We start from the raw sequence: 25753 nt of genomic DNA, 5'->3' as shown, positions 1-25753 counted from the left end.
TGCTTTATGAAAAATATGAAAAACTAAGAAATTCCTGAATGGAATTTTCTAAAAAAAAGAAACATAAATTTGACTTTGATTTTGGTCTGTTAAAATTTTTTAAATTTGATAAAGAAATTGAAATCCAAACACGTAATTATATTTGTTTCCTAACATTACTTATCACAAAAATATTCGACCTTGAATCATTTCTAAAAATTTATCACAAATTTCTTGCAACTCTTGGCAACTCTTTCATATCTTTGCAAAATGTGGAGCCTTGAAGAACAACATTTGCCAAGATTGTTGACAGAAATAGGGCAACCTTCTAGCTGGTTGGGGAAGTGTTTCTCATTGACCGATATGATACCATTTTCTTTGCAAGGACAACAGAGTATGGAGCGATATCAGGTAATCAATTTTCTTGGTACTGCCAACCACAATCTTTAATAGCTAATCTCTGGACTGCCTTTTCACTGGGTTTTGAAATTAAAAAAATCCAGCTAGCATTAAAGATGTATCTGATGAGAGCCAAATTTGTGATATCGTATCGTTTGATTGTGAGGAAAGGTAGCCATATTTTTTTTCTTTTTGGCAAAACAAAAGGTGTTATCAACTCGATAGACAAGCAATTGAAAAATGTTAATTTTCTGATACTGTGAGGCTGATATTTGGCGCCGTTTATATGGCATATATGCCAAGTTCTCGGGACATTACGAAATTAGAATAAAACTGCGCTTTACTGGAGTCTGACGAAAGAAAAAAAGATGATGCTTAATACGGGTAAGTGAAATGGTTTAGAAAGAGTATTCAAATAATAACGATTTTTTAATTTATAGCTTTTTATTTGATGATAAGCTGTGTGCTTATCTCAGCTCAGAGAAACTGGAAACTATCGAAGCCCACAAATTCGGTGACCATAAGGCAGAGTGGAGGAAGCTTTTGTACCAATCACCTTGTTGGTGAGTTTGTCGAGCATGCCGAGGATTGTCATATGTTCTACCTGTGCGTTGAGAATGGAGATGCAGTCCTGGCTTCCTGTCCACCAACCATGCTATTCAACTCGGAGAGTAGGCTTTGTGATGCAGCGGGAAACGTAAAATGTAGAAACGGCACTGATACCATGGAGACTCCTCCACTCGATGGTGATGGTGATCTAAACAACATGGTCACGGATGCCAGCACCTATTGTTCCACCTTGCTGGAACAGCAATCCAGCGAGAGGATTGTATATGTCGGCAGTTCAAGCAGTTGCAGTAAATATTACATTTGCTACTATGGACAGGCGATATTGCAGGAGTGCAGCTCTCAATTACATTGGAATGCAATGACTGCAAAGTGCGATGTCCCGGAGAGAGCTCAGTGTACTCTAGGTGGGCAGGAGCAGTTACCATCGAATGGGAATTCCAATTTTCAATCCGGAGGTTCCATTTCAAGTGATCTCATCCACTGTCCCGCCTATGGACAACATTTGTATCCTCACATGCAGCGCTGCGAGTTCTTTATTTATTGCGTCAAAGGACACGCCAGCCTGCAGCAATGTCCTTTCTATTATTATTTCGACATTGCCACTAAAAGTTGCCAATGGTCACGAACGGCTCTTTGTGTGCGTGATTTAAATTTGACGCCACTAATAAAATAAAAACTACAGTTTAAATAAGTTTGTTTTAAATACTGTAACAAGTTACAAAAAATGTTAAATTGGATTTTAGAAAATACTTTATTCTGCTTATCAGATAATGTTTAAATTTTACATTTCCTAAAGAAATAATTGCATAATTTTAACTTCCCGCCGATAGAATACATGAACCCGAAACGTATGTGTACACACTGACCGATGTCATGGGCTATCGATATATTGTATAAAGTTTTGGCACTGTTATTTTTCGGTTTACCATTAACGGTCCCACAAATCCCACAAATAATGTTAAATTAATCATATTTATACTTATCCTATATATAAGCAAAGCGAAATGTTCGATCTGCCATAGAAGTAAACAATCGAGGTGCTCCCTAAAATGAAACTGAGGATATGAACAAACGGAGCACACAACAAATCTCACAGCAAACAAATTTTGCCGTCATATAACTGAAACTGCCAAAGTCGGAAAATCAACAATACATTTGTAACGGGCAGAAGGGGCATTAAAATCGGATTTTCAAGATTCCGGTGGCAGGTAATCTATGCAAATCCACAACAGCCATCAGCGTTTCTTTTAGAGAACAGCTGCCATAAGAAATCCCAAGAATTGGTTAGAATATTCTAGAGAAAATTTTTCGGTTCAATCGAGAATGTTTGAGAATTTACGCGGTATTTTTCGCAAACGACGTCGCTGCGAGACGGACACGCCCCCACCATCATCACCATCGCCGTCCACTGAGGTCCCAGTGATAATACCCCGTTATCCGGATGATATTAAAGTCGCGCCGCCAGTGATAATATCTCGATATCCGGATGATATAGAAATCGAGTCGCCAGAGTCCTATGAGATCTCCTGGTCGGATGCTTCTTTTCACAGTCCACAAACAGATAGGTAATTGTATTCCTCGCATTCACGCTCCCTCTTTCTCTCTTATTGCAGCTTCAGAAACATAAAATTAAGCTAAATAAGCAACAGCGTCAAACACTTCGACACCCACTCGAAAAAAAAGCTTAAGACATTCCAAAAAAGTAGCTCAAACGAAAACGAAAAAAAAAAAAAACAATAAGATACAGTAGGCAGTCAACCATCTTGGGCTATAAACACCTGTCCGGATCTTTCGAAGGGCGACAGGTTTATATCAAATCTGGATCAGCCGCAGGATATGGAAGTTGATGCGCCAACAGCGCAGCAAACCAGCGATAATCATCTCCAGAATCATCATCATCAGCTTTATCCCCATCTGCAGCAGATCTCGCCCAGTGCCTACCATTCGGAGTCATCAATGAATTTCGATTATTTGCAAGATCTGCGGGCTGGCGCCATGGCCTCCTCATCAACGGCCGGATCCGGAGTTGGTGGCAATGGCGGGAACAGCTCCTATGGACTCGTCGACGACAGTAGAGCCCTGGACAGGTTGTTATTCCATCCTAACTAAAAAAAAACCAAATCAGACACGACACAGAAACAAACTGAAAAAAAATATCCATCCACGTAGTGAAACAAAACTTATTAGTTTCTTATCTATTATTTCTTCACACTACCCAGCTACCAGCTTCATTCGATTCTTTTGTTCCATAACAATAATGGTGATAGCTTAAAGTATCTGCTGCGATCGCCCACACAACTCCAAATAGAGCTTTGTGTGCGAGCGCCTCTTTTGTAGACCTATTCTGGCTATAATTTCTTAGCTCTATAAGTGGTCAGTCGATATGTAGCCGAGCGATCTAACCATCTAACGTTGCTCGTTTCTTTTCATGACTTAACCACTGAATCGCAACAACACCTAACCAACATGTGACAGACCATATAACGCCAGCGAGAGGTAAACCTTGTGGTTTAATTATCAATAAATATGACTAATATTCTTGAATGACTTGCAGGTTCGTCAACATACTGGACCAGTTGGATGCACGTGTCGAGAAGTTGCGCAAGGATGCCCTTAATTTGCAGGAGAAGAAAGACTACCTCTTGATGTCCATGGATCTAATCAAGAGCAACGAAATGATGCAGAACATGACCGAGGGTAAGAAGTGTTTTTGAACATTTTAGATCACTACCCCATTTTGTTTAAGTTTTTGTTTTACTAACTTGTTCTACTCTTTCCTTGCAGCTGAACGTGAGGAGATTATGTTGTACATTCAACGTGTTAGCTCACGCTTGGGCACTGTGGAGCTAAATGTGCGCACTGTGCGGGACAATTCCCAGGAGGACTCCCTTAGTCACATTAATGCATTGATCGATACCATGATAAAAATGGGTGATCCCGTGATCGCACGCCAACGATGCCAGTTGTACTTAAATGCCTGCTGCAGCAGCTCAATGGATCCATCCGGACATATGGACACCTTGCCCGAGGCCGATGTTGGGCCTATCGATAAGAAATTCGAGAGCGTTCTGCTCGGCTGTACTTTGGATGATCAGAAGAACATCAAGAAGCGGCTGCAAGCCTTAATGGGTTATCTGAATAAGCAAACTGTTAGCCATTAATTTAATTGTTTTTGGTCCATTAACTATTCATAGCATTATTATTATCAAACCAAACGAGTTACATCACCAAGCCAGAGGAAACGAATAATAAACAAAACATATACACCGAGTTGTGCATTTTGGATTTATATTTAAGTTAATTTAATTATTTACGTTTGTATTTATTTACTATAAGCTAGGAAAGCACATGTCCTTTGTATTTAGGACCCGATCACTTAGCACCCATAGAGCATCGTTGGAGCTGAAAAATATCTGCTGAATGTTTTTCGATGTGATATAGATGATTTCATTGCCCTCGGCTGTAATGTTGCGGGCTAGTTTGGCACATCGTACAACAGCTCCAAATTTGGGAATTACATAGTACAAAGTTCCAAAATTATCGATGATCATGCTGCGACTACTGCCCAGAAGACTACCCAAATGGGTGAGTTTGATGTAATCCGTAATTGAATTGCTTTCTAATGCATTCTTCCCTTCAACTTCCAGCCTATTCACTGTGCTGTATAGCTCACCATCCTGGTCGGAGAGAATGAGTTCTCCTTGTATGCCAAAAGTAAAATCCACAGGCTTAATGGGAAAGGATTGATTCATGTTCTCGTACTTATAACTCTCCAATGATCGAATAAGCCAGGTCTGTTCCAGGATGTCGTAGGCAAGAATTTCAGCTTCCTGCCCCAGGATGAAGTAAATGTGCCGCTCATGCTGACAGCCTGGACCCTTAGGCCCCATTTGGACAACCAGAGATTGAGTGTCATTAGCTCCTATATATTGGCCACAATCGATTCTCAGTAACTCTGCATTGTTACGCATCAGATCGAATACGAATAACCTGGGCGAGCACCTGCTGCCTGGAAATCCGATGTCCATGACCCACAGACGACTCAGTGCATCCACCTGGGACCAGTGGGCCTGCTGCACCAACGAGCAATCGTCATGGTCGCCATTGGCATGAACATCAACGTGCGGAAAGACCACAGTGGGCATGGGAAAATATGTAACCGGCCATTGAGCTTCGATCAGAGTGGGCGATTCATTATTTTCCACATTTACGCTAAGAAACACTCGCGGAAAATGCATTGACAGATGACGGACTAGGTAACTGGATTCGTTCAAGCCTGATTGGGACAACAGCCAGGCTTCTGTGGCCAAAGCTAAAGTAACTAACAAAAATCCCGAGCTGAGGATATATTGTATGACCATCTTTGAACGCGAATTGGCACTGAGCTTAGAACTAGAGGTCTGCTTACGTTGTAAGTGGCCAAAGAAGTCCATCGAATTGTCTACATCAGCAGTTGGTATCGGGTGTCGTTAAAAAATCCGAATATCGGCGACCTGCATTAATGGTTCGTCCCCAATGTGGGTTTTTCTCTATTTACTTACGGCCCCAAGCGAAAGAACTGAATTGGTTATAACCATTTCTATGAGTCATTTAAGTGAAAAGTTAGGAAAATACTTTGTTAATTAGAGAAATTATTGCTTTTTATAACATTTATCTATATTTATACATAATATTTTTATTATTTTTGCAAACAAATATTTTGTCAACTTACTGCTTCCTAAAAACTATGAACTTGGTCACTCAACCTACCTTAATTGATTATTTAAAGCACTTAGTTTAAACTCATATTTCTTTAGCTAAACCTCTATAAAACCTTATCAAAGCTTTTCTGCTTTCTTGACAGGCATAACGATTTTATTTTCGTTAAGACCAAAAACCTAGTGTAAACCCCCTAAGAATTTGGGTTCAAACGTTGATTAGCTTTCCATTTTAGGTGCATTTGTATTAACTTAGTTTAATCTATGATGACTATTAAATTTCTCTTAAATTTTAATAATTAAAATAGAACAGATATTTAATATATTTTTTCTTATAAAATCGTAAGTAAAGATAACAAGCCATAAGATCCCCAAAGAATCTTCTCCTACAACGAAGAAAAACCAGCTTTACTTTCCAATATCTCTCTCTGGATTGTTTATGATAGAATCTTTATCAGATTCTCTCTTTTTCCATAAATATGACGAAAGCTTTTCATACTTTTCGCACCAACATGAGGAAAATAGAACTGAAAGTGTCAGTTATCCATTTGAGTTGGTCAAGAAGACGTCTAAGTCCGGAAAAACTTTAACCCGCGTCTTCTAACATCATGTGCAACGTTCTCTGTGAATGCCTGAAATGTCCTGGCAAAGTTATTTGTTGGTAAGTCCTTGATGGCTATAAAAAGTTGAGCAACTTTTTTTTTTTTTAAATTTACAAATTTAATGTGAATTTTTAGGAGAAGCTCAAACCACTTAGCCACTACTAGACTTGTTAAATAAAAGTGGAATTTCTTTATGATTATAAAAGTAAAATATTTGCTCTTACAAATATAGTCACTTCTTTGTCAATTGTTATGGCTGAATAATACAGATAAGGTTACCTAAAAAATCCCCTATAGCGTTAGTTTCTGAGTATTTCAAGCACTCTTCTAGGTATTTGTAGCTTAACTGACAGCCCTCCTTTATCAGTTAATAGGTTTTTCGGTAAAGATTACTAAATCCTCAACACAAAAAACATTCTTAGTTTTCGATTTGAGAAGCAATACAAGAAAGTTTCTACCATGGTTTTATCAATGATAACAATTTATATTACTTCCTGCTCAGTAATTAGACGAAAATAGAATACTAGAGGTTTTGGGAAAAACCTCCCCCTAATTGCTAGATTGTTGATTTTTGTCTTTAATCAATCTGGAACGTTTGCCCATTATCTCTTCCCGACCAAAATCATTTGTCTTTGTCACGGACTGTCTGTTTGTCTGCCCCCTTTGCTCCATATTATTATGATTCATCTACCTTTGCCACCTTAATCAAATTCTTAGTCTCTTAGAAATTATTTGTAAATTCGATTGAATGTAGAAAATAATGTGCTTACAGCGACGTTTAATTATAATTATTGTCGGTATTATCGCGATTACAATAGTACTCTTTTTCTTGTTTCAAATATATTTGCAGTATTACGATTATACTTGATTTCCAAAATTCCTTGAAATTTCCAAAGATCATGTGCTGGAACCTTCGTAATGCAATACTATTTTGTGTTTCTATAACGGTTTTGAAAATTCTCGTTATCCTATATTTCGTGATAAAACGCCGGGATGGTCAAATTACTAGATCTAAGTGATATCATATTCATATGGAAAGAGTGTAAGCTCTATATACTACCATTATCTCTCTTTCTCTCGTTCTATCTCTTTTTCACTTTCGTGTTAATTATAGCCAACCTCGTTATCAGTTTATTGTTTTTTTGTTTTTGTTTCTTCCGATATGATTAAAGCTTTCAATACCTGTCGCCCCAAAATGCGGTCGATGGCTGTTACACCCCTTCAGTTGATAAATTGTGTTGGTCAACAACGCATCGAGAATCGGTAGAATACCTTAACCCACTGAAACTGATAGTACATTAACCCATCACCATGTGCAACGCTCTCTGTGAATGCCTGAAATGTCCCGGCAAAGTGGTTTGCTGGTAAGTTTCCATCGATTTCTGACTCATTGATCGCTATTGATTTGTTTTTTGATTAAATGACTATATAAAACTGTTAATATAGTGATTCTGACTAAAATTATAAGCTTTAGCCAAGATTTTTAGATAATCTATTAACCATAAAAGAGAATATTAAGCTTGCTATTTCTATAATATTACTTTGATCAATTTGCTGAAAGCAAACTTTTCAACTTTACTAACCCAGTTTCTATATCTTTTCAGCTGCTGTTCGTGCGCCTGCAAGATGCTCCTGAGCATCGTGTTCTCTGCGCTCCTCATGGTCGTGGTTATCGGCCTGATTGTCTACTTCACTGTCTACTATCACAAGGATAAGGATACGGCCGAAGTGCAGAATCAGGTCGCTAAAATGGCGCCCATTGTGAAGCGCAGCATACGCGACTACTTTAATAAGGAGTACTAAGCTGTGGATATGAATTTAAACTATAATAGGCTATATAAATTAATAATAATTCAGTAAAAAAACGAAACGAAACGAAACCAAAACCAAAACTGTCCAATACTTTATTTAATCTTATCGAATCGGATGCTCGTAATGGGGATTTCTCCTTATCTATAGATACTTTTTGGGTCTCAACTCAATGAGCAATTTGTGCGTTTTTAAAAAAAATTGGGTATTTGCCGGTTGATAATAAAATTATGGCGTAAAAAGTGATTCACCTTATTGCTTTTAGCTTATCTGTTCGCATGTGTCAAAGAACTTAGGGTAATAGTTACTATTTCCGATGCATAAACTGAAATAAAACCAAGAACTTTAAGCTAAGATAATTCTTAAAGTTGTTCAAAAACTAAATTCAAAATATTTACTTATGATTTCTTTAGTAAGAAAACTTCACATGAACTATGCATGGATGGTGTCAAGATGAGGGTTTACCAGCAGGGAAACCCCTCATTACCTCAGTCCAGAATAGGCTGCCTCTCCAGCTGTTTTCCGAGTTTTCTGTATACCATTGTTAAGGATCAGGTAGGTAGCCAAGGGACCTCGTTGAGGGTTGAAAAGTGCCCAAGGTCTGGTGGTCTGTGCAAATGCATTTCAAAACTCGTCCCCTGACTGGCTTCAATCAATTTTTCAGCTCAGTTAGTCGCCAGCATCAGGTTCACAATGACCTCCGATACCACGTTGTACTTCTCGGCCGTCGAGCATATGTTCAAGGAAGTGCTAACAATAGAGGGCAACGACGACCAGGTTCCTGGGAACGAGGAGGTATCCGAAACTCCAAAGCGTTGTGTGCGTTTACGTCAGCAAAAGTTGTTTATGAATGACTCCAGTTTTGTGATAAATCGCCGATCGCCAAAAATTGAATATAAAGTTGACTTCAAAGGGAATATATCGCCTCGCAGGCTAAAGGAGCTACGGGGTGAGGAAGTGCTCAGGATGCGCAAGGATAGAGCGGAAAAGGAACTAATGAGGCCGCAAAAACGTCTTAATTTGAGAATATAATCGATCGGAAAATTGTTTGTGTTCTGAAATCAAAGTGCTTCCCTGTTGTATGCTTTACTTTAAGTTTTATTTTTAAGTTCTGCCAAGTATGCTATGGTTACATTATTTATACTTTCTGTGCCATAAATAAAAATTAAGAAATTAAAAAGTGCATAAACGTTTTCTGTTTGTTTTGTGTTTTCTTGGATGGGAAAATATTATAAAAAAAATATTTTAAAAATATTACAAATCATTTTTCTTGTCATCCCCACTTTGTTATTTTTTTGAAAATTTTTTGTATATATATAAAATTTTTTTTATATATATATATTTTATTTTTAACATTTTAACCTTTTCATTAACAACTGCCTATCAAAACTTGAAATGCTCACACTTGGGTCTATCCCATCTGCGATTTCCTTTTACAATTAAGACAAAATCTAAAAACAAAACTTTCTTAATTTATTTTAAACTAATTAGCTTGCTTAAATACCTGGCAATCCTCTTCCTTGGCGATAGCATGACTGAAGCTCCAGCAAACAAGGGTTCAAATGGGTGTGGTAGCAGAATCCATCGGTTGCCCAATGAACATCAATTCGTCGATGGCATGTATCTAGGCATTCTACGTTCTTTTTTTTATTTTTTTTTATAAAGCCTGCTAAAACTAAAACTAAACGTAAATCAATAACTATGTATAACTCTTTTTAATTTGACTCACCCAAAAATAAAACAAAAAGGCACAGCAATGGCATGGCAGTATTTAGTTTTATAAATTTCAAAAATGGAATAAATCTTTTTTGTTCTAAGCAAGCCCTTTATATAAGTTTTTCTTTCTCTGTGAATTATGCAAAAATTAAATATTTCACATTATGCAGGCTGGTGTTTCTTTTATATTTTGTAATAAAATATTACAAAGTAATATTAATATTTATGAAATATTCTAAATAATCTGCTAGAAATTTGGAATATAAGCAAACAGTAAAACGTTAATCTTAATAGTCTTATGACTTTCCTATAAAAAGTTACACAATGATAAACTTAAAATATATAAACTTCCTTAAAAATGACATAATTTCGTTAATAATGAAAATCATCTGACGAAAGTTTAATTCATTTACATCAATGAAAACAAATGAATAACATTTTTTATCACATAAATATTATAGTAATGACATCATCGCCTATACGACAATTTTTATCAAAGTTACATTCAAGAAATGAGAATAAAATAATGAAAAATTAGTAAATAATACTATATTATAAACCGAATATCTCGTTAGGACTTGGTATGCTGATAATATTCGAGTCTGGAGTATCCACCAACTATAAAAAATATATATAATATTATTTTTCATTTATCTAAACTTTTCAATCAAAAACTCACCAAATCTTTAAACTGAGTCGTGAGATCGTTGAGGTAAATTTTAAATGGTTTTTGAGCTGTGAATCCTTTGTCTTTTAATATATTTATAATTTCGATGACAAATGTTATATCCATTATCATTCCAAACAGTTGCATTTCCATATAGCTTAGATTTTTGCATGATTTTAATATATTTATGAACTGTTTTCTGGTTATGCCAGAGCTCAAAATTAGTTTTTCCAAAGTCTCTGAATGCTTTAAAATCCATTCCTCTCGTCCAGGCGTCAATGAGTAACTAGAAAATCTAGCTGATATGGTTTTTAGACGAGGAAAACAAGGCCAATTTGCATTGATAGCACAGCCAGCTCCTATTTTAAGTTCTTCTAAGGTAAATTCATGGTTTTCCGTATTAGGTTGACAATCTCGAAAGCCAGCAAGTGACAAAGAACGCAGATTTTTTAAAGGTGAACACAAATCAAAAACATTAATTGTTGTGGTTTGGATATGTGCAGCAAGTGATAGATTTTCCAGACCTAACAAATAATGTATTCCTTCAGCTGGAATATAGAAAAAATGATTAGTATATAGTTTATGTTACTATATGATTTTTCCAACCCACCTTCGTTTCCAACAAATTTAAGTAATTTCAAACTTCTAAGATTTTGTATATCTTTTAACGCATTTAGGATTTCTGGCGTGGCAACACTTGTTACTATAATTTCCACCGATTTTAGCGTTTTAAAGTTGCTTATAAATCTCTTTATTCTTGCACAATTTTTCTCGTTCATGTTTAGATACATGCTTTGTAAATTAGTGCAATACTTTTCAATTAATATGAGTGAGTAATCATCTAAATCATGACCTACATTCTTAAAACAGCGAACTAATGATCCGCATTTTTGTAAAATCCCAACATAATAGTAGTTTATAAAAGGATACAGCGAAATAAGTTTTTCAAATCGTTTACTAGCATGAAAAGTCAGAGCGTGTCTAAGAATTGAGTTGGATGGCAATAAACTAACTTCTTCCAATTCGTCCAGATTATCGAATATTTGTTTTAAAATATCCATTTGAAAATCTATGTTTCTTGGGGCTTCCATTACGTGTCTTTTGTTTAAGAGGTTGCCAGACATCTTGAAAAAAATATCTTATTAAAAAGGGGAAATATCTAATATTTCCCCAGGGAAATTACAACAATTTCTATAGGTTCAAGGAACTTTAAGCACTTTAAGGACTTTTTACAATTTACTGTTATTAACTGCGAACTGTTTGGTACGGAGGGCACTTCTGAACTGTCAAAAAATTCTGTTTTGAATAATAAGATGATAAGGAAAAGCTTTTTTGGAGACTTTAAGCGATGATTAATTTTATGACTATGACTTTATTCGTATATATTATTATAATTTAATCATTTATAATAACAATAGATTTTCGTTGAATTTATTAATAATAAAAACAGATAGGTAACATTTAATATGCCTTATTTTTATTTATTTAAAATTTAATTTAAAAATGTTTTATTGTTTTTTATATTTGTTCTTATAAGCAAAAGGAATAAATAATTCTCAATTAAAAATAAAAAATCAACAAATTTGATCGAAATTATTTAGTTTTAGATTTATTTAGTTTCGGAATCAAGTAATTTCTTATTACTTAGAAAATGTACAATCTCTGAACCGGGAATTTCCAGCAACTGCAAACAAAACAAAAAACAAACAAAAATGTGAACAATTTAATGAATATTGCATAATTGAGATAATGTTAATCTAACCCACCAACGCTCCAATATGATTCATAATTGGGTCAAGCTTAAGTGTAAATGGGTTTTGTTGGGTGACACCATTCTTCTTCAATATTTCAATCATAAGTATCAATTCTTCCTTATTGATTTGCATACTGAGCTGTTGTATTTCCAAGTAACGTAGATTCTTGCAGCCATTTAATAAATCAAACAAATTAGAGTCATATGCGTAGCTTAATATTAGCTTTTCTAACGATTTTGAATGCCTTATAGCAAATTGAATAGTTGCTAAAGATTTATCGGAATGCGCGTTTAATGTTTTTAGGTTGTGAAAAATTGGCCATTTATAAGAGACATCACAGTCACGTACTTCAAGCTCTTCCAAGGCAATAATCTCAGTACATTCATAATTTGAACGCCAATAATCCATGCCATCCAGTTTAAGAGAACGTAGATTCTGCAATCCATAACACCATTCTAATACATCCACTTTTAACCTATATTCGTTAATAGTTATGGCTAGATGTTCCAGTTGGCCAAAATTTGAAATTTGCTTTGCTAAATAAAATAGAAAAAAAAAACATTTCATAATCAGCTATTTTCTTGGGTTTTTACCATACTTACAATATGATCTAGAATATCGAAGAAATTCCAAACCCTTTAGATGTTTTATTTCCCTTAAAACAGAAAACATTCTTTCCGTGACAGCACATTCTACCCACAATCTTACCGAACTCAATGATTTCAGATTATCCAAAAAGGTCTTAACCCTACGGTAGTTCCGGCGATTAATACCGATTTGTATACTTTCCAAATTAATGCAATGCTGTTCAATTAATCTCATCAATGACTCATCTAATATGTGAAACTCTTCTACAATATGATGAACTGTTGATCCACAGACTGGCAAAATAGTCTTCCAATTTTTAAAACATAAAGAGGAAATAACATTGCTGTATCGATTTCCAACATGATAAATAAAACAGTTCCGAAGAAAAGGATGACTATGGGCTAGATGACATTGATCACTTTCTTCTAGATTTTTGAATATTCGATCTATAAGTTCCACTGGTAAATCTATAATATTTCTAGATGTTTCCATTAAAATTTGGTCTATTTTGTATTTTTTTATTCCGACCGCAAGTCGTATTGCCTCCACTGCGTCTTGTTTTCAACTGAGTTAAAAGCAGATGATTAGAGATAACACATAGGGAGCGACAGGAAACGCTATAAGCGAGTTGAGCGCATATCACACTCTAGTTACTCTCTAAACCAATTTATAATATTATCATTTTTCTAGCCCAAATGTTTCTAATAAAATACTTGTAGTATTTCTAATTTGCATGAGCTGCGCAGGAGTTTCTAGATTCAGGATGTTAAATCTAAACTTTCCATCATTTATAGTTGGTAGGATCCTAGCCTTCATACGGAAAGAAGGACAAAGTAAAGGACATGGTTAAACAGACTCGGCTATTGATCTTGATCAAGGATTTATACATATACTTTATAAGGCTGCAAACTTTTTCTTCTACATGTTACATACTTTTCAACAAATACTCAATACCCCTTTACTCAACGAATAATGGGTATGAATTTGAGATTAATAAGTAATAATAACAAAAACTTTTGATCGAAAAATACTTAAATGTACTTAAATACTGTATTTAAATATTATTTAGCCAATGCACGAACCTTCAGTACAAATTATGTAGATACAATAAATGTAGACACAATGTGAATTTGTGTTATATACATTTTGGTTTTGTATAGCGTTATAAAAAATTTATATTTTTAGGTACAAATGTGGAATTATAAGCAGGTTTATCGCACAAGGCAAATATTAAGTTAAAATGACAATTCTAACAACATTAAAAAATATTAAATTTTATTTACTAAAATAATTTTGAACATTATTGGAACTCCGAATATCATTTGGTAATATGTCAGTTAAGCCCTTTAATTGTAGAAGAAAATTTTCCTACCCGGCAAACTATTTAATCTTTATGATTTTAGCCAATCAGGTTAATGATCTGAAATGTCTGTGACAACGTTTGGGCTTTCTTTGCCTTTTAAGTGCTAGACGATTTCTTTCAACTTGAAGATTAAGTGAATTTAGCCTTCTAGCCTATCTATATAGTTTTACCCTTGGCAGTCTTAACTCAGCCTAGCAACGATTAAACCTAATGATGAAATGGGTCTATGATCCTTAAAGGGATTACCTAATGATTTTATGAGCAGTAAAAAGTAATTTGGTAGGAAAAGTTTATGTTAGATTTTTCTAGTTCACTGACTTTTTTGTCATACAAAAAGTTCGTTATTATTATTTTAAACTTCAATGAGGTTCAAGTTAGTTTAGATATTTAATGACAATAACAATTGAGTTTTAATAAGATCTTAATTAATTTGTATGTGTATAAAATATATTAAAATATATACATATGTATGTATGTATATGAATCTTTAAAAAGGTAAATAACATGCATGTCCTTCGACAGATTTGATTTTTTCAATAATATTATTTATATTAATCAACATTTCCAGATTATCAGAAACAATGACTTTTAGTTTGTGAAATCTCCTCAATCATAGTATTAAATTAATTTAGATAGAATGAATTAAATATTCCAAACAAAATGATTTGCAAAATAGGCTGAGTTCAATTTCTACGCATTAAATACTGCAAATCACTGCGATTATATATAGAAGAAGACCCAATGACCTTTCCCTTTTGAACACTAAAAAGATCTTGTGCAACTATATATTTTCCGACCCATTGATACACATGTACCTCCCATTGCCCATTTCTCATTTCCCCTATTTCCCATTCAAATCGAATAAACTATTATCAACCCGTGCGAACAAATGCTATGAAAGCTAGTTCGTCGCCGTCAACAACTATTGATGATTTGTTGTTGTTACGTCTATAGCGCGTCTACTGAAGGCAGCTCTTCTTCTTGCCGGTGCGAGCTTATAACAGAAAATCTTGTAAAATTCGCCAAAGCCAAATTAATCAACATTTTTGTTTCAAATTTGGTCAGTCGATGGGTTAGGGTCTAAGCTATAAACTGGTAAAAAATTATGTTAATAACTTCATTAGAAAAGCCTTAAATCGCACAAGTTTGTCAGTCCTTAGGATATGCTTCGATTTTTATGATTTTTGAAAAATCAGATACTTTAGTTGGAGAGCTACGGGTTGACCGGTTTTTAGCCGATTCCATGCACTCTTTCATATAGAAATGATTTAACAAAAAACATTTTAAATCTTTCATTCGCTGTAAACAAAAAGTGCTTCGCTATATTTGCCCGTTTAATTTGACTTATCGCCAAACACGCGGCGAACCGGCTTGCGTTGGTGCGGGAGAGATGAACCGCAAGAGGGGGCGGTCAGTGAGAGCGGCTAAGAGAGAGCTAGAGCAAAAGAGCTCCATATGTGTGATAGTTGTTTCTGCTTTCCAGGGGAGGGGAGTGGGTTAAAGGAAGAGATAGTGGGTACAACATGTGCTCTCTCTCTCGCAATCTCTCACCTAATCAAAAACAACAAAGAGCGGTCAAATCTGTTGAAATTTGGGTTGAAGGTCTGGATAGGATACATGTATGTATCTTATAGGTCTCATAGTTAACATAAGAGATATATACTAAAAATTTTAAAAACTTTCCAGGCATTTTTAAAGTTGATAATTATTTTATACCATAATCTTTTACATGGTTTCTACTATCATTCGAATCTTTAAATATTAGAATAGATCGGTTTAATCAAGAACAACAAAGACCTTTAAAAACCATTTGTTTTCTTAACGCTTAAATCTAAATATATAATTTTATCTTAGAGATACATAAGTATGTATGTATGTTAAAAGTTATGTATGAACATATAAAATCGAATTCTTAAATTTCCTTCAAAATTCCACTACATTTTGGTGATCTAATAAAACGAACTAAATATAAAAACCACTTGTGACATTTCCCCTAATCAGATCATAGCTTATGAAATGCACATTTCTTTCTATTTTCAATCAATTAGTGCTAGTCACTCCAGTCCGTAATTTATAGACACTCAAATTAAGTGTAAACTACCCAACCGTTTAAGATTAGACTAAGCTACTGATAGTTTTCGCAATTTATAGATTCGAGCGATTCATTCAGATACTTCTAATGGCTGTACTTTCTTTATATGTATGCATAAGATACAGGAAATCTAATACTATTTATAAGAATGGCGAAACTCTTGAGGTCAGTCACTTTACTTTCCTTGAAGGAAATTTATTGCTTTGCCATTCTTAGCAAAGGAATTTATTTTTACTGGTCAGGGGTAGATTAATAACCTTAAGATTTATTTCTTATTAATTATATAAATACATTCCATCTCTATAATAGAAACACATCCATATTTCAGCAGAATTTCGATCAGATCTTGACAGCAAAGCAAACTCATTAAAGTTGAATAAACAGATGACCCAGCGAATTTATTATCGGAGTGTTGACTGTAGATAAGGCAGGATCCTGGACAGGAACTTAATATGACTTGCAAGCTGTTTATCATCCCAGATTATTATTTGAGTTATCACAGCTGTTGTTTTTGCACATCAAGAGGATCAAGTTGAATAATAATACTTGCTGGTATTAGCACGTCATAAGCACATCTGTATTTGCAGAATTTTTTATCGTTCAGATGGAGGAAAGTGACTTCAAATTTCTCCAAAACCAAGTTCATTGCCTTAATGGTGGGATTTAATACGAAATTTTGGTTTTACACATCTTCAGATTTGATTTATTAGAACTTTAATTGTAACTCCACCCAAAAACAAGTTCATAAACTTCACTTTTAGATGTTTTTTATTATTATAATAAAATATACGATTTTCATATATATTTTATATTTTTCCTAAGTCTACATAATACACAATCTGTTTTGAACAAGCAAACTATTGATTAAAATTACCCCCCTAGGTGTACGATCTACGCTTAACGTCTATGCACATTCGACCATGTCAGCAGTAAAGACCCTGGCCCTCGTTTTGCTCCACGTGGTAGTTGCAGTACTGCCGTTGGGTGGGCGTAAGGCCCATGGTCTCGACCTCTGCCTTGAACTGATCAATGCCACCGACTCCGGCCAGATAGCCATTCAATTTGGTGGCCACATAGCTGGTCTGCAGCAGCTTGGGATTGAGATTCAGTGAGGTGGCGAGGTCCTTGTGACCCTGCAATCTGTACTTTTGATGGTACCTATAAGAAAATTAGGCAATTAACATCTGGTTATTTAGGCATCCACAGTTTTAACTTACGCCTCGGCTGGGTAAAAGTTCTCTTTGGATGCAATCTCAGTGGTGATAATCTCAGGTGCCCGACGCTCTTGTTCCTCCAATTTGGAGGCATGTGCCACCTGTTTCTGCTCCTCATCATGGTACAAAATCAAAGAAGCATACTGCTTCTTAATAGGCGTGGTCAGTCCGTATTCATGGTTGTTCCAGAACAGATCCAACAGCTCCTTGAAGCTAATGACATTGGGATCATAGTCGATTTCCAGTACCTCAGTATGATCACCCCTGTTGAGATTGGTTGTGGAGTTAGTACCGGAGTTCCGAATGGATAAAGGTATGGAACATGTAGGGATTTTGAAGGAAAACAAAAAAAAAAGATGGATGATTAATGCTCTTGCTCTGCTCTCTTACATTTTACGGTACGTTGGCAAATCCGAGCTGCCGCCAGCATAGCCCACGGTGGTCCTTAGGACACCACGGGTGGCTCCATACAAGGACTCGGCGCCCCAAAAGCAGCCCATGCCAAAAGTGGCAGTGGCTTTGGTGATATTCACTTCATGAACCGGAGAAATACTCAGTTCCTTTTGTTCATTGCGAACGGTGCTCTGTAAGAAGAAGAAGAACCAGATTTGTGAGTATGAGCTACCGGATTTCTATATTTTTTAGGCTATATATTTGTATTTAGTTCACACCAGAAACAAAAAGGTAAGGCCGTAGCCATAGCCCGGCAAGCAGCGCATTTTATGAACAAAAATAACTTAAAATTTGACTTATTTTTAAGTTATTTTATTTTGGGGGCTTTGTTCGCGTCTGCTGGCGTCAGCAAAGTCATGCACTTTGAGCTCTCTTTTTACAACTCTCTTTTATGATTTTTTCTCTCTTCGCCATGCAGTTGCAGCTGTTGAACAGCTGATTTAACAGACTCTCTCTCAGTATCTTTGCCACACACAATTGCAAAATCAATTTCAAAATCAAGGTCAATAGAAAAAGTGTTTCAAGGAAAGTAAAAGTCGTTACTAGTTGAGGATTCTATTTGTTTTAGTAATAACTAACTAAAGAGTTAGTTGGGTAGTTTTGAATTGATTTAAATTACTATTTTTAATGCTGCTTTAAACTTGCCTTGAAATTACGAAACAACCGCGAAAACATTATGTGTAAACTGCTCAACTGTTGGGAGGCAACTAAACCTGGCCAAAACAAATCAAATTCCTCTTGCCAACAAAAAGTTCGCATAAGCTTATAATTATTCTGAGCATTGGATGACGGAAACTCGCTTTTATGACTAAGCATTAAAAAATTGGCCACTCGACCTTGTAAAAGTTCAAACAACTTCAAACGTCTTGAATTACTAATTATGTACACCACATCTAAGTAATCTGGATCGCATTTGTAGTTTTTGTTAAATTTAAAACAATGATATTTATTGATTGTTGTTGTTGTATTGTTCTAAAAAAATTAACTAATCATAAGAAAAGCAGTAGAATTCAATTGCTCAAATTAAAAAAAATATTTTTACACTTTTTAAAGGAAATTTTTAAAAACTTCTTTCTATCAGGACATTTCGAATAAAATCACAGTTCACAGGATATTTTACAAATCACACTTGCTCAGATGAAATACTCACCAGATCCTTGAGCTCAGGATGCGAGACTGTTGTTGTAATAGTCAGAGACATATTTTTCACTATTTCTTTTTATTAACTTAATGTGTTACTTTTAAAATTTAAAGCACAACTGATGCATCTGCAGAAAGGTCGGTCTAATTTATACCACCGCCTCTCCCGCTTTCTACGCAAAAAGAGAGAGCCACGCTATCTTTATCAATTCTCCCGCTCTTCAGCCGTCTTTTGGCTCTGCCCCCATCTCTTTTCTCCCTCGCACCGATTCTTTGCTGATTAAAACTGCGCAGCGTTCTACAGGTTTCTTGGACCCACAATGGATCGTACAGCTGGGAACATTTGATCAGGGTTAATAATTTTAATTGCCTTTAATATTCTAATTTGAACAAGTCAAGTGCAGTCTTTTGTGGTCTCCGGATTTATAATTAACTGTTATTTGCCGGGCTCGTATTTCAATCGACTCAGACGCAGAATGAAATCCAGCAGGAACATTTGTATTTTGATCTCCTTGGGATTCTCGGTGACATAAAAACCGGGAACGCCGGCCTTTTGCAGTGTGGATTGTTGATCGTTAACCTGGGTAAACAAAAGTTATAGATTAAAAAAATTCCAGACTCAAATGCAAATTTCTGAGTGTGCATTAAAGATAAATTTCAGATATTTCCAAAAGAACCACATCTTTTATAATGACTAATATCCCTAAAGCTGAATATAAATATTTTATGATACGTCTACCATTATAAATCAATAAAAATCTGTGTAGTCAAAATCATCTAACTACAAAAGTACACCTATCTAATTGAGTTTACCTTTTGATTATGGTTTTTGAGATATTCTAGTCATATTCTTACACGCGCTCTATGAGTTGTAACCAAAGGGTTTATGGGCTAAAAATTACTTCTTAATGATAGCAATTGTTCAATTTATCATTAGAAACGATATGAGCATACAGAAAAGTTTGATAGAACTTATGAAGATATATAAGTTTTAACCTTTCACCTTTTGATCTAGAATTTCAATAATCTTCTTGTCCGACTCCATTAGTTTCTTGGTGTGCTTGATTTTCATTAAACCCAAAATGTGGTGCAGCTCCTCGGGATCCTTGATTTTTCTTTTCCATTCGTCCACCTCAATTTCATACTCATTTTCCGCCTGCATTCGCATTTTAATCAAATGTCTTTCAGTTTCGTGTTGCAATTCCATCAAAGCCTTAACTATCACAAAAATCCCCTCATTTAAAACACAATTAGCGAGTTCTGTGAGTAAATCGTAGGAAATACGTGTCTGTAGGTTTCTGGAAATACAGAAGATTAAATAATCTTTAGTTAAAGTGAATTTAAACACTTACTCTGGAAGTTCGGAATGGAAATTGCGAAGTTGATCTACCAGGAAATATATTTTTCTCTGTAAATATTCCGGCGTTGGCTGCTGATGCTCTATTATAGGTTCACTACTGTTTGAATTTCCCTCGTTGGTTGCCGCAATGTCTGCCATCTTAAATAGTTTGTGTTCTTCTATATAATTACTGTAATTTGTGCAATATTTCGTATTTATTTTGTGTTTTTAATGACGTTTTGTGCATCCGCACTCCAAATTCGCCTCTTCGCCGCAAGAACAGCTGACCGCCAGCGTTGCCAGGTGCAGAATCAGCAGTGTGACCGCAACCAAATTTATTAACCACATATCGATATAGCAGTAAAAGGCGCGAAACTTATAATATTCAAAATTTATTTGTATAGTAAGATTAGAGCGTGAACAAATATATCAGTTGTACGATTTAAAATCAATGATGCTTATGACTAAGGTGATTACATCGAGGCGTATTATGATTAGAAATTCAATGATTTGCGTGCCTTGATAAAATGTTTGTCGGCCTCGTAAGTAGACATGCGGTTAAATTTATTTTTGCGGCGTTTTTTGAGTTCGGTTTGGAACTTTCCAAGCCCTCCAGTGCTGGGGGTGGCTGGAACTATGGAGAACTTCTTGTTGTCCAGGGAATAGCACTGCCGGCTGCCCAACTCTCGTGGCTCCTTGGGGGTTTCCACGATTTTTAGGCTGTTTAGACGCTGCAGCACTTGGTTGGTTTCGTTGGTCGACATGATTGCTTTGTTTGATCAGGAAGTTAATGTGAAGCTGGACGTTGCTGGCTTGCTACTGATTCCCTTTTGCCCCCCGACCCTTTTTATATTCACTAGATGTGTGTGCAATTTCAGAACTGTCATAAATATCTGTGCGGAAAATACTACTTATCCGTTTTAGGCATCTGTCACTTTTATGACATTACCTGCTTGTAATTAAATTTTCCGCCGAAAATTCTCGCTAATCCCTTTTTAATGCGCTCAGAATTACGCCCACAGGTAGCAAAAACTTGTATGGGTAATGGGTTTTAGTCCGGCGTCATAAAGTCTGTCTTTAGATATTCGCAGTTGCATGGACTTGGATTAGTAAAAACTCCAAAGATCGCGCGACGTTTTCCGAACTCTAGGATAACGACTTTGAAACTTCTAAAAACAGATGTCGCGAATCGAAAAAAGAATACTTGTAATCCGCTGTCAGAATCTTTTAAACAAAAAACAGCAAAAATAAGATAAAGCTTCTTTTTAAATACGTTTTCTAAACCGATTACATTTTGAAATAGCATTAAACCGATATTAATACTCCTTTTGATTTACTAGAGTAAATTGCAAGTAATGTAGCGATTGTCCCCTAATCAACTAAAATAAATTTAAATTAACGCGCGCAGGTAAAATGAATTTATTTTTCGTAGAGTGTGCACACACTCGCGCAATCATATGGTATCTATGCACGTGTAACTATTATACAGTTTATACGTGAATCGTTTATGTGATTTGTGTCATATTAATGTAAGTATATACAAAACCGTCAGTTACATTCCTAAAAATTATATCGCTTAATCCAGTAAAAATACAATACAAATAAATATTTTGTAAATAAAGGTTTTACATATAATTTCAAGCAATAGGAGTTTTTTGTTTTCCCGAACATCGCGTACTAGTCCGCATAAACGCTTTAACATATGACGCTTAGCGGGTGTCTCTCTTAACATTTCGTTATGCGATTTGAATGGAGCTCTTGCATTGGAGCTTCGACCGCCGCATAGAAACGTTATAAAACACACTGCTTTCCAGGAGCAATTGTCGGTGATTTAGATCGAAATTAATTGAAAATTTGCGGTGCCCATAAATCAAAAGAGCGCGGAATTGGAATCGGCATCGGAATCATCATACAAGTGTATTGTGTAACCTTTCGAGACGATGACAATAGACCAAAAGAAGGCGACGCGGGTGGGTTGCCTTTGATCATATGATTGCAAAAAGTGGAAGAAAACCTAAAAAAAACATAGCAGTCCGCAAAACATTTCGTTTGCCAGAAACGAAAACAACATTACGAAAATCGAAAGGACAAAATATATACAACATATTTTGCCCTGGTATTGTTCAATATCTCCACCATGTACACAATCAACAAGGGACCCAGCAAAATCGTTGCTAAAACGCGTCGCGGTGAGTACAAAATAATAATAATAATATTAATAATGGTTAATAATGGTACATTAAACCCTTTGTAAGAGCAAAGCTCTGCCCAGCTGTTATGTCACAAAACATACTCTTTTTCATTCTCTCTTTGCCGCCCACTCTCTCCCTTATCTTTCGCTCACGCTCTCTATAGCTCTGTTAACTTTTTGTTTTGCCGGCATTTTCCACTGTAAATACATTTTTTTATAGCGTTTTATCATCTTCTTTTCATCGCAGGCCTGGCACAAAATTTTGAAAAATTTGAAAGCATCAAGGAGAGCGGCCGAAAGAACGCCAGTTTTGATCTGAACAGTCCCGAGGAGCACAAAAAGTAAGAAACTGAAACTGTCTCAATGCTTATGCAAACAGAACAGCACATGGTGAAAATGTGGAAAGCGGGAAAGTGTCGGGGGAAGAAATGTTGAAGGGGCCGGTTCGAGACCCTCGTCTTATCGCTGACATTTTATCGCAAGAATCCGTGGCGACCTAGCACTGTAATGCTAATTGCTCCCAAGCAAATAGCCTTATTCTCCCTAGGAGACCCGTTGGAAACACGTGGGTCAGACGTCGGTTATCGGCTTGATTTTAATTTAAATGCCCCGGAGGCATTGACTTTTCCGCGCCCGTTACGTCACGACTTTAACTGAACTTCTCGGGCATACTTGGCAAAAGGCTATGTAAAACAAAAGCTTTAAATTCTTTAATATCCCGAAAAAATAGGTTGCATTTTTATACTTTTCTAGACTTTTCTAGGGGACAGTTTTATCAATTAGTTTTTGTCGCCTTTTATCTTTTTTGGCTCTGATATAAGCGGTTTTTTTTTTAACACAGACATCGTGCGGATGATAAATGTATCTTTTTTCAAGGGCATTACATCACAAAATATTCTCGGTACTCAATTATAGATGCGGATACATAACAAAAATTTGTTTTCAAAATATTCATATCAACAACCTTTTATTCTTTATTATTCTTCGCTTCATATAACATTATATGAATTACGTATTTTTTAAATTTTCATCTAAAAGTTATGTTGACATATTTTAAGTTTTATGTACTGAGAAACTTAAATAGTTAATTTTCTCTAAAATCCCTTATCAAAATAATAAACCTTGTCAATCAATAGATGAGTACTGTTAACTATCTCCCACTGTAGATAGGTTATCAGCACCCATTGTCGATCCTCTCCCCATATAAATACGTGATTTCATGTACTCTAAAAATATATATATATATATATTTGGAGGCAATGACATTTCCTACCTTAAAACTAATCTTCCTAAGAAATAAATTAGTATCATACTTTAGGTTAAATAAGAATTAAATCTGCACATAACAAATCTATCTGTTAGACCTAGTGTGATATCTACTTATCAGCTTTCAATGTCAATATAATAAAAACCATTCTGTAATACGACTTAATTTAGTAGGGAAATCAAGATAATATTGTACAAACCAAACAAAAAAAGATTTTTATATAAAAATAATGTTTTCCGGAATCGATTAACTGAAAGCGTTGCACTCGCACCCTCTTACCAATTTAAATGCATTTAACGTTCCTCGAACTGAGTTCCAAGTTGTCGAACCCATTTTCCCCCACCTTATTCCTTAAGTGATTTATTTTCGAATTCCACATGTTTTAGTATAGCTGTGTGGTTTGCATAAGTGCTTTGTGATGGAAATTTAAAGGCATCTTTATTAACATGCGATGTTCCTTTTTTCATTTTTAAAAACAGCATACCGCGTCCGGTGTTTCAACAGAGCTTCGCCTCCAAGCGGATAACGCCGACCAAACTGATCGAGGATGAGGTGATAACGCCGCAGCATGAGGAAATTATACGTTACATAAATGATTGTAAGTTTGATTGATGATTTTACTTTTCGAACTAGAAAGATAAGGGATCGTAATCGAGGATCTCATTTTCTATTGAGCTTGTTAATTTTAAAGAAATAAAATTTAAAATCTTCAATTTTTTATCAGCCTGGAACATGCTGGTAGCAAAGAATCCCTACGACTCAAGCGCAACCGCCAAGCCCGTCGATAAACCGGTGGCAGATGCCAACAACAACAACGCGGCCAGCCCGGTGGAGAGCATCATCGCCAATACGCCGGTACACGCATCCTCGACAGCAACTGTTTGGGTGGAGCCGCCGAGTCCAGTGCTGCAGGACTTCAAGCCGTTCGATCTGGAATCGTGGTGGGGACGTCGCCTGTTCCAAAATATTACCAAGAGCCTCTAAAAAGGATCCAGCGATCAAAAGAGAGAAATAGCCTGCTCTTTGGTAATTCCTAGATAGCCAGTGCTTCCTTTTGTACATGGACATAGGCAAAATCACACTAGATGATAAATAGATTGATGATATCTGTAGACGAGGTGAGATGAGAAACTTGCTTAGTTTTCGGTTAGTGGCTAAGTAAATATCACTTTGGAAGTTAGTAGTTAGGTAGCCTATGCTGTGGAAAGTCAAGGATTAGTTTCTGCTTTTTTAATACGCGTGTAAATGAAGTAAATTAAGAGTCGTCGCCGTTGGCCAATGTAAATAATACGATTTCTGATTTGCACTTAAGAATGTGTTATAGAGTTGTAAGAAACGTATCATCTGGTTTGCTTGCCAGTTTTTAAAATCAACACTCTTGTGAATTGTATAAATAATAAGGTTCAGATTGACATCAAATTTATAAATCCATTTTGGTTTCACTCATTGTTGTAATTCAGCTCACAATAATTGCCTGTATATATATTAAAAAAAATTTGATTTTACTTTGTGAACTCTAGTTAAGATTTAGTAATATCCAAAGTAGAAATTGGTTGAGCTGATTTCTCGCCTCTGGCATCGCATGTATTTAGTTTCTCATTCTAGATTGTTCTATGTTTAGCATAAATAAAAAATTCAGCATGCAAATAATTGTTTTCCTTTTGTTTTATAAATAGTGGGGGTTAAGGCATGTTTTCTGTGTAGTTTTAAAGCTACTCAAAAGTAATTCATATTTAAATTTCGTTGTTATGTAAATATTTATAAGCATATTTTTATACCGTTTCGGTATGAACACCAAACCTCTTTCCTAAAACGATTTTGTATTTTATTTTTGTTTTTTCTTAGCTTATTAACAAAGTATTACCTAAAGATTGAACTTTGAATTCATATTTGAAAAACATTTAAATTAAATT

General features: G+C 35.5%; 12 protein-coding genes across 18 annotated transcripts; 5 read left to right on the top strand and 7 right to left on the bottom strand.

Moving 5' to 3' along the window:
• The first annotated feature begins 686 nt into the window (after positions 1-686).
• LOC108118240 (probable chitinase 10) lies at positions 687-2621 on the top strand. Its single transcript, XM_017230824.2, has 3 exons — positions 687-762; positions 819-2156; positions 2562-2621. The coding sequence occupies exons 1-2, from the start codon at positions 747-749 to the stop codon at positions 1619-1621; spliced, it is 819 nt and encodes a 272-aa protein (XP_017086313.1). The 5' UTR covers positions 687-746; the 3' UTR covers positions 1622-2156; positions 2562-2621.
• LOC108118241 (BAG family molecular chaperone regulator 2) lies at positions 2150-4218 on the top strand. Of its 2 annotated transcripts, none has more exons than XM_017230826.1 (4): positions 2150-2513; positions 3424-3444; positions 3503-3645; positions 3733-4218. In XM_017230826.1, the coding sequence occupies exons 1-4, from the start codon at positions 2272-2274 to the stop codon at positions 4107-4109; spliced, it is 783 nt and encodes a 260-aa protein (XP_017086315.1). In that variant the 5' UTR covers positions 2150-2271; the 3' UTR covers positions 4110-4218. The 2 variants fall into 2 exon arrangements, with proteins under 2 accessions (XP_017086315.1, XP_017086314.1); XM_017230825.2 differs by lacking the exon at positions 2150-2513 and adding an exon at positions 2743-3035.
• Positions 4201-5411, bottom strand: LOC108118238. Its single transcript, XM_017230823.2, has one exon. The coding sequence runs from the start codon at positions 5379-5381 to the stop codon at positions 4278-4280; it is 1104 nt and encodes a 367-aa protein (XP_017086312.1). The 5' UTR covers positions 5382-5411; the 3' UTR covers positions 4201-4277.
• Positions 5412-6987: 1576 nt separating this feature from the next.
• On the top strand, positions 6988-8118 carry LOC108118260 (protein midgut expression 1). Its single transcript, XM_017230851.2, has 3 exons — positions 6988-7289; positions 7420-7611; positions 7852-8118. The coding sequence occupies exons 2-3, from the start codon at positions 7559-7561 to the stop codon at positions 8048-8050; spliced, it is 252 nt and encodes an 83-aa protein (XP_017086340.1). The 5' UTR covers positions 6988-7289; positions 7420-7558; the 3' UTR covers positions 8051-8118.
• Positions 8119-8687: 569 nt separating this feature from the next.
• On the top strand, positions 8688-9248 carry LOC108118259. Its single transcript, XM_017230850.1, has one exon. The coding sequence runs from the start codon at positions 8750-8752 to the stop codon at positions 9086-9088; it is 339 nt and encodes a 112-aa protein (XP_017086339.1). The 5' UTR covers positions 8688-8749; the 3' UTR covers positions 9089-9248.
• A 712-nt stretch (positions 9249-9960) lies between these two features.
• On the bottom strand, positions 9961-11931 carry LOC108118252. Its single transcript, XM_017230841.2, has 4 exons — positions 11673-11931; positions 11050-11563; positions 10452-10987; positions 9961-10390 (listed from the first exon to the last, which is right to left on the bottom strand). Exons 2-4 carry the CDS (start codon positions 11561-11563, stop codon positions 10325-10327), a joined length of 1116 nt encoding a protein of 371 aa, XP_017086330.1. The 5' UTR covers positions 11673-11931; the 3' UTR covers positions 9961-10324.
• Positions 11932-12021: 90 nt separating this feature from the next.
• Positions 12022-13353, bottom strand: LOC121530010. Of its 2 annotated transcripts, none has more exons than XM_041818312.1 (3): positions 12796-13352; positions 12206-12729; positions 12022-12123 (listed from the first exon to the last, which is right to left on the bottom strand). In XM_041818312.1, exons 1-3 carry the CDS (start codon positions 13271-13273, stop codon positions 12049-12051), a joined length of 1077 nt encoding a protein of 358 aa, XP_041674246.1. In that variant the 5' UTR covers positions 13274-13352; the 3' UTR covers positions 12022-12048. The 2 variants fall into 2 exon arrangements, with proteins under 2 accessions (XP_041674246.1, XP_041674247.1); XM_041818313.1 differs by lacking the exon at positions 12022-12123 and having other exon boundaries at positions 12573-12729; positions 12796-12803; positions 12902-13353.
• A 3633-nt stretch (positions 13354-16986) lies between these two features.
• On the bottom strand, positions 16987-19177 carry LOC108118242 (peptide methionine sulfoxide reductase). Of its 5 annotated transcripts, none has more exons than XM_017230832.1 (4): positions 19054-19177; positions 17853-18034; positions 17454-17714; positions 16987-17394 (listed from the first exon to the last, which is right to left on the bottom strand). In XM_017230832.1, exons 1-4 carry the CDS (start codon positions 19102-19104, stop codon positions 17160-17162), a joined length of 729 nt encoding a protein of 242 aa, XP_017086321.1. In that variant the 5' UTR covers positions 19105-19177; the 3' UTR covers positions 16987-17159. The 5 variants fall into 5 exon arrangements, with proteins under 5 accessions (XP_017086321.1, XP_017086319.1, XP_017086318.1 ...); XM_017230830.1 differs by having other exon boundaries at positions 17841-18034; positions 19054-19176; XM_017230829.1 differs by lacking the exon at positions 19054-19177 and adding an exon at positions 18549-18616.
• A 223-nt stretch (positions 19178-19400) lies between these two features.
• On the bottom strand, positions 19401-20655 carry LOC108118244 (gonadal protein gdl). The gene is made up of 3 exons (XM_017230833.2): positions 20396-20655; positions 20047-20341; positions 19401-19623 (listed from the first exon to the last, which is right to left on the bottom strand). The coding sequence occupies exons 1-3, from the start codon at positions 20539-20541 to the stop codon at positions 19480-19482; spliced, it is 585 nt and encodes a 194-aa protein (XP_017086322.1). The 5' UTR covers positions 20542-20655; the 3' UTR covers positions 19401-19479.
• On the bottom strand, positions 20611-20828 carry LOC108118246 (gonadal protein gdl-ORF39). Its single transcript, XM_017230835.2, has one exon. It carries the CDS (start codon positions 20728-20730, stop codon positions 20611-20613), a length of 120 nt encoding a protein of 39 aa, XP_017086324.1. The 5' UTR covers positions 20731-20828.
• LOC108118245 (protein Z600) lies at positions 20815-21220 on the bottom strand. Its single transcript, XM_017230834.1, has one exon. The coding sequence runs from the start codon at positions 21144-21146 to the stop codon at positions 20877-20879; it is 270 nt and encodes an 89-aa protein (XP_017086323.1). The 5' UTR covers positions 21147-21220; the 3' UTR covers positions 20815-20876.
• Positions 21221-22120: 900 nt separating this feature from the next.
• LOC108118224 (MAPK regulated corepressor interacting protein 2) lies at positions 22121-25490 on the top strand. Its single transcript, XM_017230802.1, has 4 exons — positions 22121-22571; positions 22821-22914; positions 24320-24438; positions 24565-25490. The coding sequence occupies exons 1-4, from the start codon at positions 22520-22522 to the stop codon at positions 24822-24824; spliced, it is 525 nt and encodes a 174-aa protein (XP_017086291.1). The 5' UTR covers positions 22121-22519; the 3' UTR covers positions 24825-25490.
• Positions 25491-25753: the final 263 nt, after the last annotated feature.

The sequence above is a fragment of the Drosophila eugracilis genome, unplaced genomic scaffold (assembly GCF_018153835.1).
Source record: "Drosophila eugracilis isolate 14026-0451.02 unplaced genomic scaffold, ASM1815383v1 contig_2154, whole genome shotgun sequence".
Classification (NCBI taxonomy): domain Eukaryota; kingdom Metazoa; phylum Arthropoda; class Insecta; order Diptera; family Drosophilidae; genus Drosophila; species Drosophila eugracilis.
Note: the sequence above shows the minus strand (reverse complement) of the source record. Positions and strands in the feature narration are given on the sequence as shown.